The sequence below is a fragment of the Strigops habroptila genome, chromosome 4 (assembly GCF_004027225.2).
Source record: "Strigops habroptila isolate Jane chromosome 4, bStrHab1.2.pri, whole genome shotgun sequence".
NCBI classification, from domain to species: Eukaryota; Metazoa; Chordata; class Aves; order Psittaciformes; family Psittacidae; genus Strigops; species Strigops habroptila.
The window spans coordinates 60,983,448-60,999,186 of NC_046358.1; the positions used below are offsets into that span (position 1 = coordinate 60,983,448).

General features: G+C 40.6%; 1 protein-coding gene across 1 annotated transcript; it reads right to left on the reverse strand.

Annotated features, from left to right (window-relative positions):
* Positions 1-1,791: 1,791 nt before the first annotated feature.
* RCN1 (reticulocalbin 1) lies at positions 1,792-14,164 on the reverse strand. Its single transcript, XM_030484289.1, has 6 exons — positions 13,911-14,164; positions 9,410-9,603; positions 7,661-7,839; positions 7,065-7,125; positions 4,623-4,822; positions 1,792-3,769 (listed from the first exon to the last, which is right to left on the reverse strand). Exons 1-6 carry the CDS (start codon positions 14,117-14,119, stop codon positions 3,662-3,664), a joined length of 951 nt encoding a protein of 316 aa, XP_030340149.1. The 5' UTR covers positions 14,120-14,164; the 3' UTR covers positions 1,792-3,661.
* Positions 14,165-15,739: the final 1,575 nt, after the last annotated feature.

Below are 15,739 nucleotides of genomic sequence, written 5' to 3' on the forward strand. Positions count from 1 at the left end.
CAGGGACTAGTTCTGACATTAACTTCACTGGGATCACGATCAACTTCTGCACTGCAAGTAATAAAGCAATATACAACTATTGTAAGATACTTGTGTAAGTATAATTAGATCAGGATGGGTTGCGTTCTCCTTTCCTCAGGGAGTTACGTGAAGCACCTTGATTGGAACAGGAGACAGACTTAACCTGATTGAACCATTAAATGGAAATATAACACAATGAACATGAGCCACTTAGTTCATTTCATAAATTCTAATAATTAAAACTGCATGTGCAATAATAATGGCTATTCCAGATATCCAAGTAAGAAAAATGCACCTTTGATATGTTGTGGCATAGGCATAACGAAAACATTGAGTTAATGGAGGATCTATGTAGTAAGAGATACCATTCGGAACCTGCAGTTGGAAATATATAAACACGCTTCCCAACAGAATTTCACTACATCACAATTCATTAAGAAAATAGGCAATAACTGACAAGATAGGCACAAAATGGATTTTCGTGTTGCTGGGATGAAGTATGGCTCCCAGCAATTAATGGGTTTAGTCACATTAAGCAGATAAATAATGCTATCTGACATTACAGTATTTCACATTACACTAGAATTTTGTAACATTTGCTCGTAATATGACTTGAAATATGTTACCTAGGAAAAAAATGTTATCTCTGGAACAGTCAAACCCCATTAGAAACCTTAAGCTTGAAAAATCACAATGTTAACAGTCATATCCCCTAGCAAAGGTTTGCTTTCCTTAAATAGTGTTAAATTTGAACCCAGAAGCTCTAGTCTGTTTTGGAGTTACTCTTCCTTAGTGCATTGAGCTTGAAAGAACATTTAATGCACAGAATGTACTGTGCATTACTGAATGTTGGTAAGGGAAACACTATGAAGAGTTGCAGAAACAAGAGGGTAGCATTTAGAGTACAATCACATCAGTGATACGAATGGTCTCTAAAAATATTTTTCTGTATTCTGCTTTTAAAAAAGAGCTCCTAATCTTATGATGACCCCACTACCCGTTATTAATAAATAATTATTTGAAACCTCATTTTAATTGGCATGTTTACCTTTTTCATAGCTGGACATAGTCAGAGTACCACTCTCGTGTGAAAAAAAAAAAAGGTTTTACTGTAAAATACTATGGGTTTAAATTTCCAGTTCCTGCTTTCATGAATAATTCTGATTTCAGCTTTCTTATTCATGTAAATATAGTTTAATACTGGAAAATGCCCAATGTGTTTCAAACATTAGTAAAAATTTATAACAAATACAGGAACATGATTTCTCTCGCATGATGCTAATTCTATTCTAAATTGAGTAACATGGAAGAAAATGTGATTACTTGTCAAAGTTCAGATGCAATTTTCTGTTGGGACAGTACATGCAGTGGATTTGGAAGTGTCATGTTTAGCTGAAGGCAACACTTAGTGTCTCAGCACCCAACTCCTACTGAATTTCAACAAGAGTTAGCAAACAACCTTCCCTTGGGCTTCCGTGAAAATCCTTGGCTTAGTATCCAGTCTGAGCCTGCGGTTTTATTTGCAGGAAAAAAGCTTTTTTTTTTTTTTTTTTTTTTTAGGTTTTCTAAGGTATTGTTTCCTGGAACAGTAGAAGATCACCGGAGTGCAAAGAGAGTACTGCAGTTCTGTTACTAAAATATGAAAATGTATGAAATTCCTGTATGAAAGGAATACTTGAAAAAAACCTAAGACAACACCTCTCAAAATTGTTAGGATTATTGAATACAATAAACACTTCAAAATCCAAGTCATAAACAAACCAGATAACCTTTTACTTGTGCCAAGATACAATTTTATTGCTTCTCGGATAACACTGCATTTAGGCATTTAACTTGAGCATACTGTAAAAGCAAAAACAGTTCACTTATGACATTTGTCCTACTGTATGTTAATGGAAGAGTGGACTTTTTGGAGACATTGCTGGCAATGTCATAAGAAGTGCACACCAAAGCCTTAGTAATTGTGCTAACAAGAACATGTAATCTCTGCCAGACTATAGTATCTAGATTTAATTATCTTCAATTGGAAGATGTAAAATATTTCAGCACAGCTCTTATATGACCTTATAAAAATGACACTATTTATGGACGTCACAGTTCTGCATTGTCTCATGATGATTTTTAAAAACTTGTTAAACTGTTAAAGTATATCACAAGCTGGGAGTCTCAGAGCTCCTCTCTGGACGGTTGTGTGATCACCAGTGTGTGATGCTGTACACCAAACCTTCAAGAAACCTCTAAGTGAACACTGTTACGGAACCCTCATCTCCCAGTATTAGTGTTCAGAACAAATTATAGTGAAAGCAATACCAACTACGTATATTCAACTTATTTCTAACTTTTTCTTTATGAGGTGAAGAAGAAACAGTTGGTGCTGATGTCCAGCTGCTGTTTGCAGATGACCACCCAGTGCTGCAGAAGCTGCCAATGACCCAGAGTTTGGGAACTACTTGGCTCTAAAGGCTTGGTTCGTGCTTTCCCATCAACTCTCTATGCTAGTCTGTGTTAGTGTTATTGCACCTTAACAGTATCAAAAAGAAGTACTTGTTTTATTGCGCTTATTTCAAAACCAGTACATTTAAAACCAACCAAACTTACCTAAGTTGGGTATATAAAAATATATATGTAACAGCTCACATTATACAGTAAAAAAAGAAAGCACCTGTGTGGAAAGCTTACCCTTTCTTTGGGAGGAAAGCTGTCTTCATGTAGTTGCTTCAGTAACACGTACTCATACGTATATAAATACAAAATCAGAAGTTTAGCCACATAAATCTGTCCTCTTATGTGGCAGACACAGAAGGCCCAGAGGGGTGATATGTCTCATTCTTTCTCCATCACAGAACTGCTGCCATTCACACTGTGTGAACAAGAGTATGGCTTGGGTACAGTGCGAAAAGCATGAGATGATAAATTATGCTCCATGTGGCATAATTCCTCCCAGGAAACAGCAAACCAACAACCCACAAACAATTGTACCTTATTCTGTTGTCAGAAGGAGCAGCTGTCACTAAGCTCTACAACCCTCGCTGAGGAATGCCAGCACAGGGTGTTGGGTTGCATGTGCTGTCTCTGCACTTTGATGGGGGTTAGAGAGAAGCGCCAATTGTACACATTGCACTTGCGAAGCTATGAACGAGAGGGCTGCTTGCATACCTTCTGCAGCACCTCTGACCCAAACCAGGAGAGAAAAACAGTGTGGAGAAAGAGGGTGTGGACCACGAGGGTCAAAGTATAGCTCTAAATTGTTACATGCTATAAAGAAAGACTAAATAACTTAGTCTGTTTAAAAATCAGGTTTCTTTCTAATCCTAGATGCATTTCCGTATAGTAAAAGTGGGTATTTGAAGAAAATATTTCACTATTAAAGATCCTTGCAATTATGTTTTTAGAAGTGCCTTTTCCAGGTCAGGATCTAATATAAAGGTTACCCTTTTATTTTTTTCCGAAATTAAACTGCAGTAATTGCTATTTCTATGCAGTTTCTGAGGTAATAAGCTGGCATGTTAAAAATATATTAATGCAAGTAATTTGGTTTTGAGTGTGTCCTTTGCCCATCATCCCCCAAAAGAGGGGATGGACATGGTGATTTCAGTAAAGTGGAGAAAAGGTCTGTGGCATACTGGTTGGTATACTCTTATCATAGTTCATCATGGTTTCTTGTGAGGTCCTCTCCATAATTAGTAGCTTGACTTCCAACGAACATGTTCCAGTTGTCTAGAACCTCGTCTTTCGTTAGTTTTTGGTCCTGGTGGGAGGAAAATAAAATCTCTGTAAGAACATTTTCAAAGCTAAGTAAAAGACACACCAGCACAGACTTAACAAAAGCTCTGGGAAATACTGCTTCAAAGCAGCAGACTGCAGGTTCAGGAACCATGGTGAGTGAAATCTGGACCTCCGCGGAAGAAAGAAGTCTCCCTGGCTTCACTTGGGTCAAACTGCTAACTGCAGTTCTTTGTTATTAACTCGCCACCAAACAGTATATGGGTTTTCTGGCATGCAGTTTTGCTCCAAGCTTTGGGTTTGCCTTCCTGACACTAAAAATGAAAGTCCTCTGGTGTACTTTGCTGAAGATGGGTGCTTATATTAGCAATTTCCACACTCTCTGTGTAAGCGTGTTTTGGCTTTTCAGGTGGAGGAATGTATTGAGCCAGTCTTTAAGCCAAAGATCTATGTTTGATTATAGAAATGGTTTGGGGGTTGGTTTTGCTACCTCCTATGTCATGTATCTTTTATTTTTCTCTTGCAGTCTAAATTAGCATAAAAACCCCATGACCATTCTTAAAAGGAAGAGTATTTTTTTACCATGTCAAAACTTCCAAGTTTAAGATGATAAATAATTTATCGAACCAAATAGACTTCTAGAAGTGATAAACTATTTTACTACTTTGTGATTCTAACCCTACCAACTGAAACTGGCATTGATATATTAATGCACTAGCCATTCTAGCCTCTAAAACTGCATTTAAAGTGCATCAATAAGAAAATTTATGAATAAATTCCTGCAAGCTGGTATGTTTAAAAAAAAAAAAAACAACCCAAAACCAAAAATGTAACAACTTATATAACTTTTTTTTAAAGTATACTAGAACTCTAAGTACCTTGTCTACATCCGATTCATAGACCAAGTGCCTAGCTTCAGCCAGTGCATGATCATAGTCTTGTGGGAGAATCCAGTGCTGAATTTCCTCTTTGTCCATCTTTCCATCCTTGTTGATGTCACGAAAATCTGCAAACTGTTCGCGTTCTGTAATCACCCAGTCAGGCTCTGGTCCACCCTCTTCATTTGCAAACATATCAGCTGGAGAGCAAATAAAGGTCTTGCTCAAGTCATATTTAATTTGCAAATTATGCACAAACTAAAGACATTTGCACAGTGTTCCTCAGAAGACTAAACTTTTCACTCTGCACGTTTCTTTGTACAGAAAATGAAATGTGGGTGTAAATAGGTTAGCTGTGTTTATCTACTCTTGGACAGATTTCTTCACTACTTTTGTCCTGCTTTTAGAGAGATCTTTGTAAGAGAAATTAATCTTAGTTGAGTAGATGAGTCCTTTTTTAAAACATGCTGCAGCATATTCCAGTAGAAGGTATTCTTCTCCAGAGAAAGACCTGGAGAAGTCACAAATTAGTGGTGCGATCTGTGTCGTATTGGTACCTCAGGATGGTGGTGTACCATCTGTGACACAGGATGCAGAGATTACATGAGCTGTATACATATACTGTATCTTGTGCTCAGTCTGTGAGGCATGCAGCTGTAGCAACAGTGAGTTCTGTGGCTGAGCGCTGGATTGAGGTGTACAGGGGATTCCTGGAGCCAGAGAAACCAGAGGAAAAGCAGAGGGCCCCACCAGGCAGCTCTCACTAGAGAGGCTGATGCAGCTTGGGCATCATCAAGACCAGTCATGGGGGATTTCAACTGCCCTGGGGTTATGAGCAGGGTGTGCAAACAAGGATTGAGAGGGCACCACACCTGGTGCAGAAGGGCATGTGAGAAGGGCCATGCACCTGCTTGTGTATGCCCACAACCCAGGGAAGTGCTCTAGGTCTCTGGCATCATGGCGTTAAAACCAGTGTTTATGCAGAGAAAGCCCCCTGAGATGTCTGATGCTCCACCCAGGTGAAGAGATTTACCAAAGAAGAGGTTTAGTTTTCTCTTAGTTTTTAACCCCAACTTCATAAAAAAGGATTACATCTCAAAAATGTAAAAAGCATCAAATTCCTCAACTCATGAAGAAAACTTTAGACAACACATTCACTTTCTTTTTTCATCTTTTAAAGTGCAAATTATATTGTTTATTTGAAGCAACTGACATGTCCTGTCAATTTGATTTTTATCATCCTTGCCGATGTGGGGTGATCGTGACTAGAACATTCTATGTTCCTAACTATAGAAGACAAGAAAAACCAGCATTCACATGGTAACAAATGTTGACAATTACCTTATAATTATATGTAGGTAATGTCACTGAATGAACTGAAATTACTGTGGAAATTATGCTGCTCTGTTATTTCAGTCATAAATGAATAGCATTCACATTCTGAGGCTAAATATAATTTACAAGGAGTAGAACCCCCTGCCATTAATTAACGTGTGTATATTGTTCCTGATTATATGGGAAATGATCTTTATAGCACCATCAGAAACAGAAAGACTCATTTGAGTTTGCACTCATGCTTTCCTAGTGCTACTTTCTTCATTTAAAACCCATCAAAATGAGTGCAGTGGGAGAAGGTAGCTTTTGGTATCAGCATAATGATTCAAAAAGGCTAAAACATATTCCGTACTGCTGATATCTAGTCCTGCTTCTGTTCTGTCTCTACATCGAAGTGCAAGACAGCAGTTAACTGCCTCGTGTGACTGAGGTTTGCGCAAATTAACCGTGACTGATCTGCTGTTGATGTTTCCCATTTTGTTCTCTGTCACTGAAGTAATGCACAGCTAACTTTCACACACTTCACAACTTCTCTGAGAATCTTAAATCTTAGTGCTGGTTTTGCACAGTTCATTTTTAATGCATCTTCTATTCCTCTAAGAAACATAATGACATCACTGCTAGAGAAGTATTGGGGTTTGCTTACTATTACACTAGGAAAATAACTAGTAGAAAAAAAGGTGAATTTTGTGTTTTGCAACTTGTGCTTCCAAGCTATTTTGCATAATCAGGTACCATTCAAACTGGGAAGAGACTAATTCACTCTCTGATCCTCCTGCATTTCTAAACAATGCCTTCAAAAAGCTGTTAATGTGGTCATGTGTACAGAGAATATTCCTGTCATGAAAAATATTATATTCCTGATCCTCTTAGCAAAATTATACAATAATAAGAGGAGAATCTCAAGCTGTAATGCGCAAGGAACCTTCTGCTGGCGATGTGGCTATCTCCCTAAAATAAAGTTAAACTTTCTGGGTTGGATGGTTGGTTTAAAACAGTTGAACTGGAGCACAGAAATGTTCGTCTTTGTGTTAATACTGCTGTAAATTGGAGAGAAGATGGACAAATGGACTGGAAATTCGATAAGAAACAAATCTTAACACTTACCAATATATTCATCTTGATCCACAAAACCATCCTCATTTTTGTCTATGTCTTCTAAGGTTTCCTGGAAAACAGTTTTGCATCAACATAATTAAGAGAATTGAGAATTCTGGCTACTCGCCTCTTCAATCATTTAACATTTTGAGGCCTTGACCTGCCCTTGTACACAAGCAAAGGTACTCTTTCTGACTGCAGCGTAACTTGTTTATACAATGAATATACAAATACCCTTTTATGCTGAAAAAACTTCCTACGTGAATGAACTGGACACCATGCTTAAGTTTTAAATTAAATGCAGATACAAGCACCAAACACTTAGCTGCTGCATTTCAGCAAAGCATTCCTTTTATTTTGGTTTAAGTTGGTGCTGTTTCTTTAATCCGTTTAGGAGGTATTTAAGTGCATTTAACAAGTCCTTCTTCTACTGAGAGCTCTAAATCAAGTGAATTTGAGGAAAGGCATCCCCTTCTGTTCCCCGCTTAGCTGTTATGCGTGTGTCCCTTTCTGAACCCTGCATGGAAAGATTAGATAGAGAAGGACCTCAAAGCTCATCCAAAAAATAAAAGCAAAAATAATGGTATTGGGTTTGCTCTGCTTACTAAGACAACAATGTTTTTCATATGCTCAAACTCTTCTGGGTGAAGGAAAGCAGTGAATTCTTCACAAGTTGCAGCTAAGTCTCCATCTAGATCTGCAGTTTTGAATCGTCTTTCATCTCTGGGCAGCATTTTCTTAAAGCTGTGCTGATCGGTTGCACCTTGGAATTCTTCCGGATTTTCTGCAAATTCATCAAGACAATCTCAAAAGTATGTTCCTTTAAAAACATACTACCACAGTGAAGCACCCCAATTTGCTGTTAAAGTCTAGAAATACAAAGGTTTATTGTCAGAATAGCTGCCATGTTAAAATGGAACATCTCTTTCCTGTGAAGTTTTAAATTGAGGGGTTGAGTACTTGGTTTGATTTTAAAAAGTGATTTAGTAGCATAGCCTTCTGAAGGCTTGACTAAGCCTTCTGCAATCCAGAATAATGGATTTTGCAGTATTGTATATTGCCCTCGATAGATTTGGGGTTTTTTTTTGTTTTTACTCTGCTTTTACAAATACTGCTTAGGCAGTATTTGGGGTAGATTTCATTCACAGAAGCTTTATTCTTCTTAGGAATTGGTATGATCTAAACAACTTTTCAGTTTCAAAAAACAAGCAAACCAAAGAAAAGTGGTTTCAGAAGGTGGAAGACTGACTGAAATTATCTAACTGCTACGCCTCTGCTAGTAGGGAACCTAACAATTCTTTACAGTTTAAAACAATGAAAGTTTTTCAGGGTGTTCAGTGGCATAAAATGAGAGGTATTTGATATCATTTTTAAAATAGGATCACTAAACTGACTTCAAACATGAAAAGTACTCACAACAATTTCACGATTCACATGTTGGAAGACAAATGCGGTTGAAAAGGACTAGGCCAGGAATTACAACTGGAATTTTAAGTGTGCATTAACACAAGACCACAATGTAGTGGCTATTCTCCAAATCTTGGGGATTACAGAGAGCAAAGATGAAGGGCTCCTAGGCATACTGCTGCAGGGATTGTGCATCAAATATTTCCTTCCACAAATGTAATAAGCTCCTCTTTAAGGTAGTCTTTGGAATTACAGCTGCTACTGGAAGCTTATTCCAGAAACTGCCTCTATCATAAGTAGATATTTTCTTCTGTTTCCAGTAAGTATAAATGGTCAATTAATACTGATTTGTTGTTCTGTCAGCATTGCTCTTTAGCTTAAGCAATCTCTTCTCCTCCTTCATTACCTTACAAAAAGCAAAGGGAATGTATGTGGGGGGAACAAAAGATTCAGGTTTATTTTTAATGTTTTTCTTTTGCCTGATTTGTTAAGGATTTTCATTTGCAGTCTGAAGCATGTTATTCTGCAAGAACTATTTTAATCGACAACTTTGCTATAGCTTAGACCCAGCCTAAATTTTTAGCATCTAGACTCTTTAAGAAAGAGAGACTGAATTAACAAATACTGGTCAATTACACGATATATTATTTTAAATTACCATCTTTAATATTAAAAAGTAATATATTTCTAATTGGAGGAGATTTTAATTCAGATTGTTAGTACATTTAATAATCCCTCTACAAAACCTTCCACGTGCTGGTGACTCATGTGAAAATAGCTGCAACAAACAGCTAGGAAGTGCTTTTGACCTCTGAGCATCTGTAACATTTAATGCAATTTTCAAGAGTCCTAAATGTGACACCAAACTCCTGTTGACTGTAAGGCATGAAATCATGCTTTATAATCTCAACAGTCTTCGAGCATATAATCTGAAAACGTTATTTTACCTAGATAATAACCATATGTGGCTTGCCTGTATTCTTCCCAGGCAATTTTATCGTCCTTGTTGAGATCATAGTCTTTCCAAACTTTAGCCACATTTTCATAGATATAGCGTTTCTGTACTCGTTTAATCCAGTTCTTTAACTCCTCTGTTGTGAGATAGCCATCTTTGTTGTCATCTATTCTATCCACAATCTTCCTGTAAAAAAAAAGACCAGCATCCTTAATCATTGATAGAACAACAAACTGCAGGTCAGCCCAATTTTAGTAATCTTTAGCTGGCTCCCATTTTCCACAAAAAAAGGAGTGCCCCAAACTTATAAAGCTGTCCTATTGGCTAAGGCTTTCTTGCATTTTACAGATTATCTTAAGGGATATGTCTCCATTCTTTATTCAATATTGCTATGAATAATTGAAATGGAACTTGCATGATCAAAGTTAGTGAACAAAGTACCCCACATAATACCTGGATTTAGGTTGTATCTACTAACTTAAGGGGACCTGTTCTTAACTATCAGTAGGGACTGGCCATGCTGGGCTCAGAGTAGGAGACACCAACTTCATCTTGGGAGAAAGCCTGTACTGGAGCTTGCTGGAGGCAACTAGGTGAAAAATCTAGAATTTCGAGGACACCTGCAGTTTCTCCTGTGGCTTGCCAGCAGATTGACACTAGAGTGGAGCGAGTTATACAACTGTATAAAGAGCCATTGTCCTGTGTAAAGCTGCTACCTCAAGTCCTGTTGAAATCAATAACAGTGAAAGGTACTGGTGTACTCCCAGGGAAACTTCCACCTTTGAAAAATTCTGCACAAAGCTGCAGGTAAAACAGACATGGAAAAGCTATGTTAAAAAAAAAAAGTCAACATTCTCCTGTAACATTTAGGTTCTCTGCAATAAATTTCTCAAGGCTGCTTGTAATTGCTAAATGCCACCAGTTTGGGTTTGAGCATGTAAAACTGGCTTCTATCCCAGCTACAGTGGTAGACCAGATGATAAAAACCTTTGTCTAAAATAAGAATACAGCTTTAATCTCACAACCTGTAGATAAACTTGCCATAGTGTTACTATATTCTGGGCACTGACCTGTGGGAAGCTATGTACCCTGCTCTTGGACCTGGGGCAGATTGCTGGAATTCAGCAGAAGCAGGAACGGACTTCTCTGAATCGTGACTTGAGATTCACAGGTGAGCTCCCTAAACCTCCAGACAGCCACAGGACACAGGGAGAAGTTCTGTACTTTTAAGTATTTATTCCAATTCAATGCTGTGGTTCTCCACAAGGAAACCAATCCTGGCCAACTGGAACTGCTCAACCAGTGAAGAGATGTCTTTCCAAAGCCTTAGTTATGACAGTGGCAAGTAGAATCAATTAACAGCAGCAGCTTCTGCTGAATTTCCAGCAATCTCATGTGAGTCTGATAGAATCAGACTGAATTCATAAGTATGCTATTTCTGAGCTAAAAGGTGAAAAAGGGGCTGCTGAATTTGCTTTAGGAAGTAGTAAAGTATGAATAAACTGACTGGGAAACCTCTCCTATTTTGTGTAAGTCAGTCTCATGGGGAATTAACTGCCAAGGGTCCCTTTCACTGCACAATGGACTGTATTTGTCAACATATTTGCCCCACAATGAATTTGACTTAATTGGTTTTGCTGATATTTCTATCGTTAAATGTGTTAGTTATAATAAATGTTTCTGTTAGTAGCTCTTTGGTATTTTTAAGGTTAAAGAAGTCAGGACTATTTACCAAAAAATGTTTCATACATCTTCCTTTTCACCCATTTTTATAGGTCCATTCCATCTGTGTGAACTATTTCACCCTGCCTCCCAGTTGAAGATGGGAACCAAAAATTAGTCTTGCCTACAAGTATATCCATAATATGGATAAGATGACATTAAGACTGTGGACCTTGCTTTTTATACCGTTACCTGTAAAATAGCTCAGGCTTATTCTAAGTTTTTGTAGTGCAGCTAATGTGCATTGATCAGACTGAAAAGCCTTAGTGCTTTTATTTTAAATAGTTAATTCTTCAATACAGCAAAAATTCAAGGAGCATGTTAAAGACACCAAATTCCAGCTCATAAACAGGAATTCACATGCACAAGTGTGTAATACCTGAAAGCTTACTTTCTCCCTTTAAATGAGGTGGGGTTACAGTCAGTATTAGTATCCCATCTCATAATAAAGAAGCTGGAGGTCAGGCATACGCAACAGGTACATGCAACTGCTGCTACAGAGATTTCAGCTGCCAGTCTGCAAAGACATCTGGTGATGAAACGCAGTTGGGGCAAGGAAATCATTGGTACAAAGTGGCTAAAAAAGGAAGGCTTCTCCTCTGCACCTGATGTGAGTACAACTGTCTGCTGATTATAAACTCTGGCCTTAGCCTGTATACAAACCAGAAACATTTATATTTAGATATTATACATTGTGAGGATCTGTAACAATCTTCTGTGTTCTCTGAAAATGACAGGCACACCAGAAATGGCAGGGAGAAGGTTCAGAGGACTGCAGCCCCACTCCCCTCCTCCTTATCCCATCTCCAGCCTCTTAACGCAGTCCTTGGATGCTGCACCAGAATTGTCATGCTTTTCGAAAGCCAGGTGAGTTGTGGTGCTGCACATTATGTGGGCAATATGCAATTCTTCCCTTGTCAAATGACCCAGTGTGGGAGGACAGGGAGAAGGGATGTCCTGTCATGGAATTTTTCACAAGGGCAGGAGCACTCCCAGGTCATTACAAGTGTAGACCAATTTTAAAAAGGCATGTCCATTTTAGTAATACGCTTTATAAGAATCTAAGTCACAGATCATGTATGCTCATTTCCGATAACCACTTTATCTGTTTACTCATTGAGATATATGTAAATAGTGGTGACAGCTTCTAGAGCATCAAGTGGGATAATAGTGATACTACATTAAGAGCGTACGATGGAACTAGACAGACATAAAATAAGTACCACTCCCTATGGAAGGGAAGTGAAGGCAAAGGTAATCTTAGTGAGAGCATCCAGATGTTTTAAAGAATTTTCTTGTTAGTAACTATATAAAAGGATTTTTCTTTAACTACTGTTAAACTTGGTTCTAATTAGTGATCTGATTTCCTTTAGATGCACAGAAAGGAGAAGCAGTAAAATAAGGCAACTGTTGCACAGACCCTACTCTTGAAGTGCAGCATGGAAGCACGAGCGACACTGTAAGTCATGGAAAAGCTGTGGGAAGATGGCTTCAAGTGGACTTGTAAATGGAGCTATAAAGGACGAATGGTTTAAACGTGATTCACACTAATATGGTCCAGGCAAGTGACTCAGAGGTAAGGAGCTGTAGCAGCAAAGCCCTCCAGGGCTGAGGTCCACCCAGGGTGAGGTCTGTCCAACACTAGGCACAGCACCACACACAGCAGCTCCCTCCATGAAGCTTATTGCTGTAGGACCAGAAAAGGCAGGAGAGAAAAATACATAAGTGATGAATTGTTGGTTGCTTGTTTGTAAAATCAGCATGTGTAAAAGAAGTCTAATTGAAGAGATACCACTGGCTGTACAGTAATGAGACCTGGACAGGCTAGAGAGCTGTGTGGAGAGGAACTTATGCTGAACAGAAGCAAATGTAGGGTCCTGCACCTAGGGAGGAATAACCCCATGCAGCAGCAGAGGTTAGGGGTTGGCCAACTGGAAAGCTGCTCTGTGGAGAAAGATGTGGGAGTCCTGGTGGACAAGTTAACCATGACCCAGCCATGTACCCTTACGGCCAAAGAAGGCTAATGGTGTCCTGGGGTTCATTAAGAAGAATGTGGCCAGCAGGTTGAGGGAGGTTATCCTCCCACTCTGGTGAGGCTGCATCTGGAGTACAGTGTCTGGTTCTGTGCTCACCAGTTCAAGAAAGACAAGGAACTGCTGGAGAGGGTCCAGTGGAGGGCTATGAAGATTAGGGGACTGGAGCATCTCAATGAGGAAAAGCTGAGAGCTGGGCCCGTTTAGCCTGGAGATGACTGAGAGGGGATCTTATCAATGCATGCAAATATCTTAATGGTGGGTGTCAAGAGGATGCGGCCAGACTCTTTTTGGTGGTGCCCAGCAACAGGATAAGGGACACAGGGCAGAAACTTAAATTCATAAACTTTCACGTGAATATGAGGAAAAACTTCTTTACTTTGAGGGTGGCACTGGAACGGGCTGCCCAGAGAGGTTGTGGAATCTCCTTCTCTGGAGATATTCACAACCCACGTGGGAGCATTCCTGTGTAACCTGCTTTTGGGTGACCCTGCTTTAGCAGGGGTGTTGACTAGATGATCTCCAGAGGTCCCTTTTACCCATTCTGCGGTACAGGGACCCACTCCACGACTCCCTCCTGGCGGGAAGGGGCCAGTCTCGGCCGGGACCGGGCGGTACCTCCTACCCTCCCGCCACTCTCCCTTCGCCGAGGGGACAGCGGCTCCTTCCCCGCCGCCCTGCCGGGCCCTCCCCCTGCTGCCACGTTTCCGCAGGCCGCCGCGCTGCCGCGGCTCTTACCCCAGCCTCTCCCGGCTCTCCTCCGGGCTGAGCTGGTCGAAGCTCCGCGCCTCCTCCTTGCCCAGGAAGGCCTCGTGGTCGTACTGGAAGCCCGGCCGGTCTTCGTGCTGCCGCGCCCGCTCCTGCCGCGCTGTCGGTTTGCCCAGGCCGCCCGGCAGCAACGGAAGCAGCGCTAGCGCCAGGCACCACCACGCCCCGCCGGACCCCATTCCCCGCCGCGTACCCAGCGGCCCGCACCCCCCCGCTACCCGGCGCCCGCCGAGTCCGGCCCCGCCCCGCCGCTCCCCGGCCCCGCTCCTCCCCCGGCTGGTCAGCGGCGCCGACGGGATTGGGCAGAGGCCGCCGGCAGCGGGGTTCGGCGCGGTCGGGCGCCACGTCTGCGGGGTGGCGGGAGGCGTTCAGCGGCCGCCGGGGATTCTCAGCGGGTCGTCTGGGAACCCCGGAGAGCCCCTCCGCCACAACGAGATAGCTTGGAGGCCCTTTCCGCTCGTTCCTCATCGTAACGTTCTGAACTTATACTGCTAAAAACATTGTCAGCGCAACCATCCGATCATTCCTGTGTCTCTGCTATTCGGTGTAGTTTGTTCGTTCAGAGTATCACAGAATGGTTTGAGTTGGAAGGGACCTTAAAGATAATCTAGTTCCAGCGCTCTGCCAGGTTGATGGTTTCTGCTGTCATCTGAAATTGTTTAGGAAAGGACAAAAGTATGATTTATTTTTTGTTTTCAAGGCAAGTAACAACAAGGCTACAAGTAAAAAAAAAAAAAAAAACACCCCACCAAAACCCCCCAAAACCAAAAAGCAAAGCCAACACCCTTATGGCTCCATCTTGAGTGTTACAGCAAGCTGATACCCAAAACGTAGAAAAAAATAAAGAGGGTTGGCAGCTCTCTCATAGAGGATATTTGTTGTAACAGGGCCACTACCACCCTAAGGGAAGTGAACTCAAGATCCTGAGGATTGCAGGAAACAGAAAGCCCAAACCATTTAGCAGAGAAAAAGATCTTGGTTTTCGCTTAAATCATAATTTATTTCTTCAGCTTCAGCAAATTACCTCTAGACAGAGGTAATTGATGTTTGCACCTAATATTGTGTTTGGCATGAAAACAGATGCTGATCATACCAGCTGTGTCTGATACAAAGCTAGTGAGAGGCTATGCATTTTTTTTTTTTAATTTATTTTTTTATTAGGCATATACCTGTAAAACAAAGTTTTCATGAACATATTCAGGAATCTCATGTGATTCAAATATGGCTCTTTTCTGTCACTCAGTCTGCTAACACTCCTGTCACTGGTTCTTACCTCTATATTAGGCGGTTTCTAATGTTATTCTAGAGGCAACGCTGTGCCAAGGTGCTGAATTTTTACCTTCCTTATCCACCTGGTGCTGGAGTGTGCTGCTAGTTACGAGATAAGCCATTTGCATGGGTAACAGGTATATTTTACTGCCCATTGTGCTGTAATCAGTGTTGTAATCAATCATCAGATTGATGTTTGATCTTAATAACAGAGGAATATGAAGTTATTTGTGTGATGTGTGAAATGAATCTGCATGTTCTGTTGTCAGAACAATTTAGAGTTGTATCTGTGAGAAAAGCTGCAGTGATGGCAATGCAGAACAAGCAAAGTGCATACATGGTTATTCACTTGAAAGCCTCCAGACATGAGGAGAGTTTGCTTCATAGATGTGGATTCTGGCCATTGGAATTACCCTGTGTTTGGGTTCAAGTGTGAGTGAGCCCTGAAATGTGGTGATCTTATGAAAGATGGGAATCTGAATGTTCTGATCCCTCCAGACTTGGTTTGGGACAACTGGTAATAACAATAA

What these genes read in the sequence shown, in the direction of transcription:
- RCN1 (XM_030484289.1), bottom strand. Translation starts at nt 14,119, where the DNA reads ATGGGGTCCGGCGGGGCGTGGTGGTGCCTGGCGCTAGCGCTGCTTCCG. An exon ending in GAGAGCCGGGAGAGGCTGGG is followed by an intron (nt 9,604 to 13,910) that starts GTAAGAGCCGCG and finishes TTTTTTTTACAG; the next exon opens with GAAGATTGTGGATAGAATAG. An exon ending in GGATCAAGATGAATATATTG is followed by an intron (nt 4,823 to 7,064) that starts GTAAGTGTTAAG and finishes TTTGCTCTCCAG; the next exon opens with CTGATATGTTTGCAAATGAA.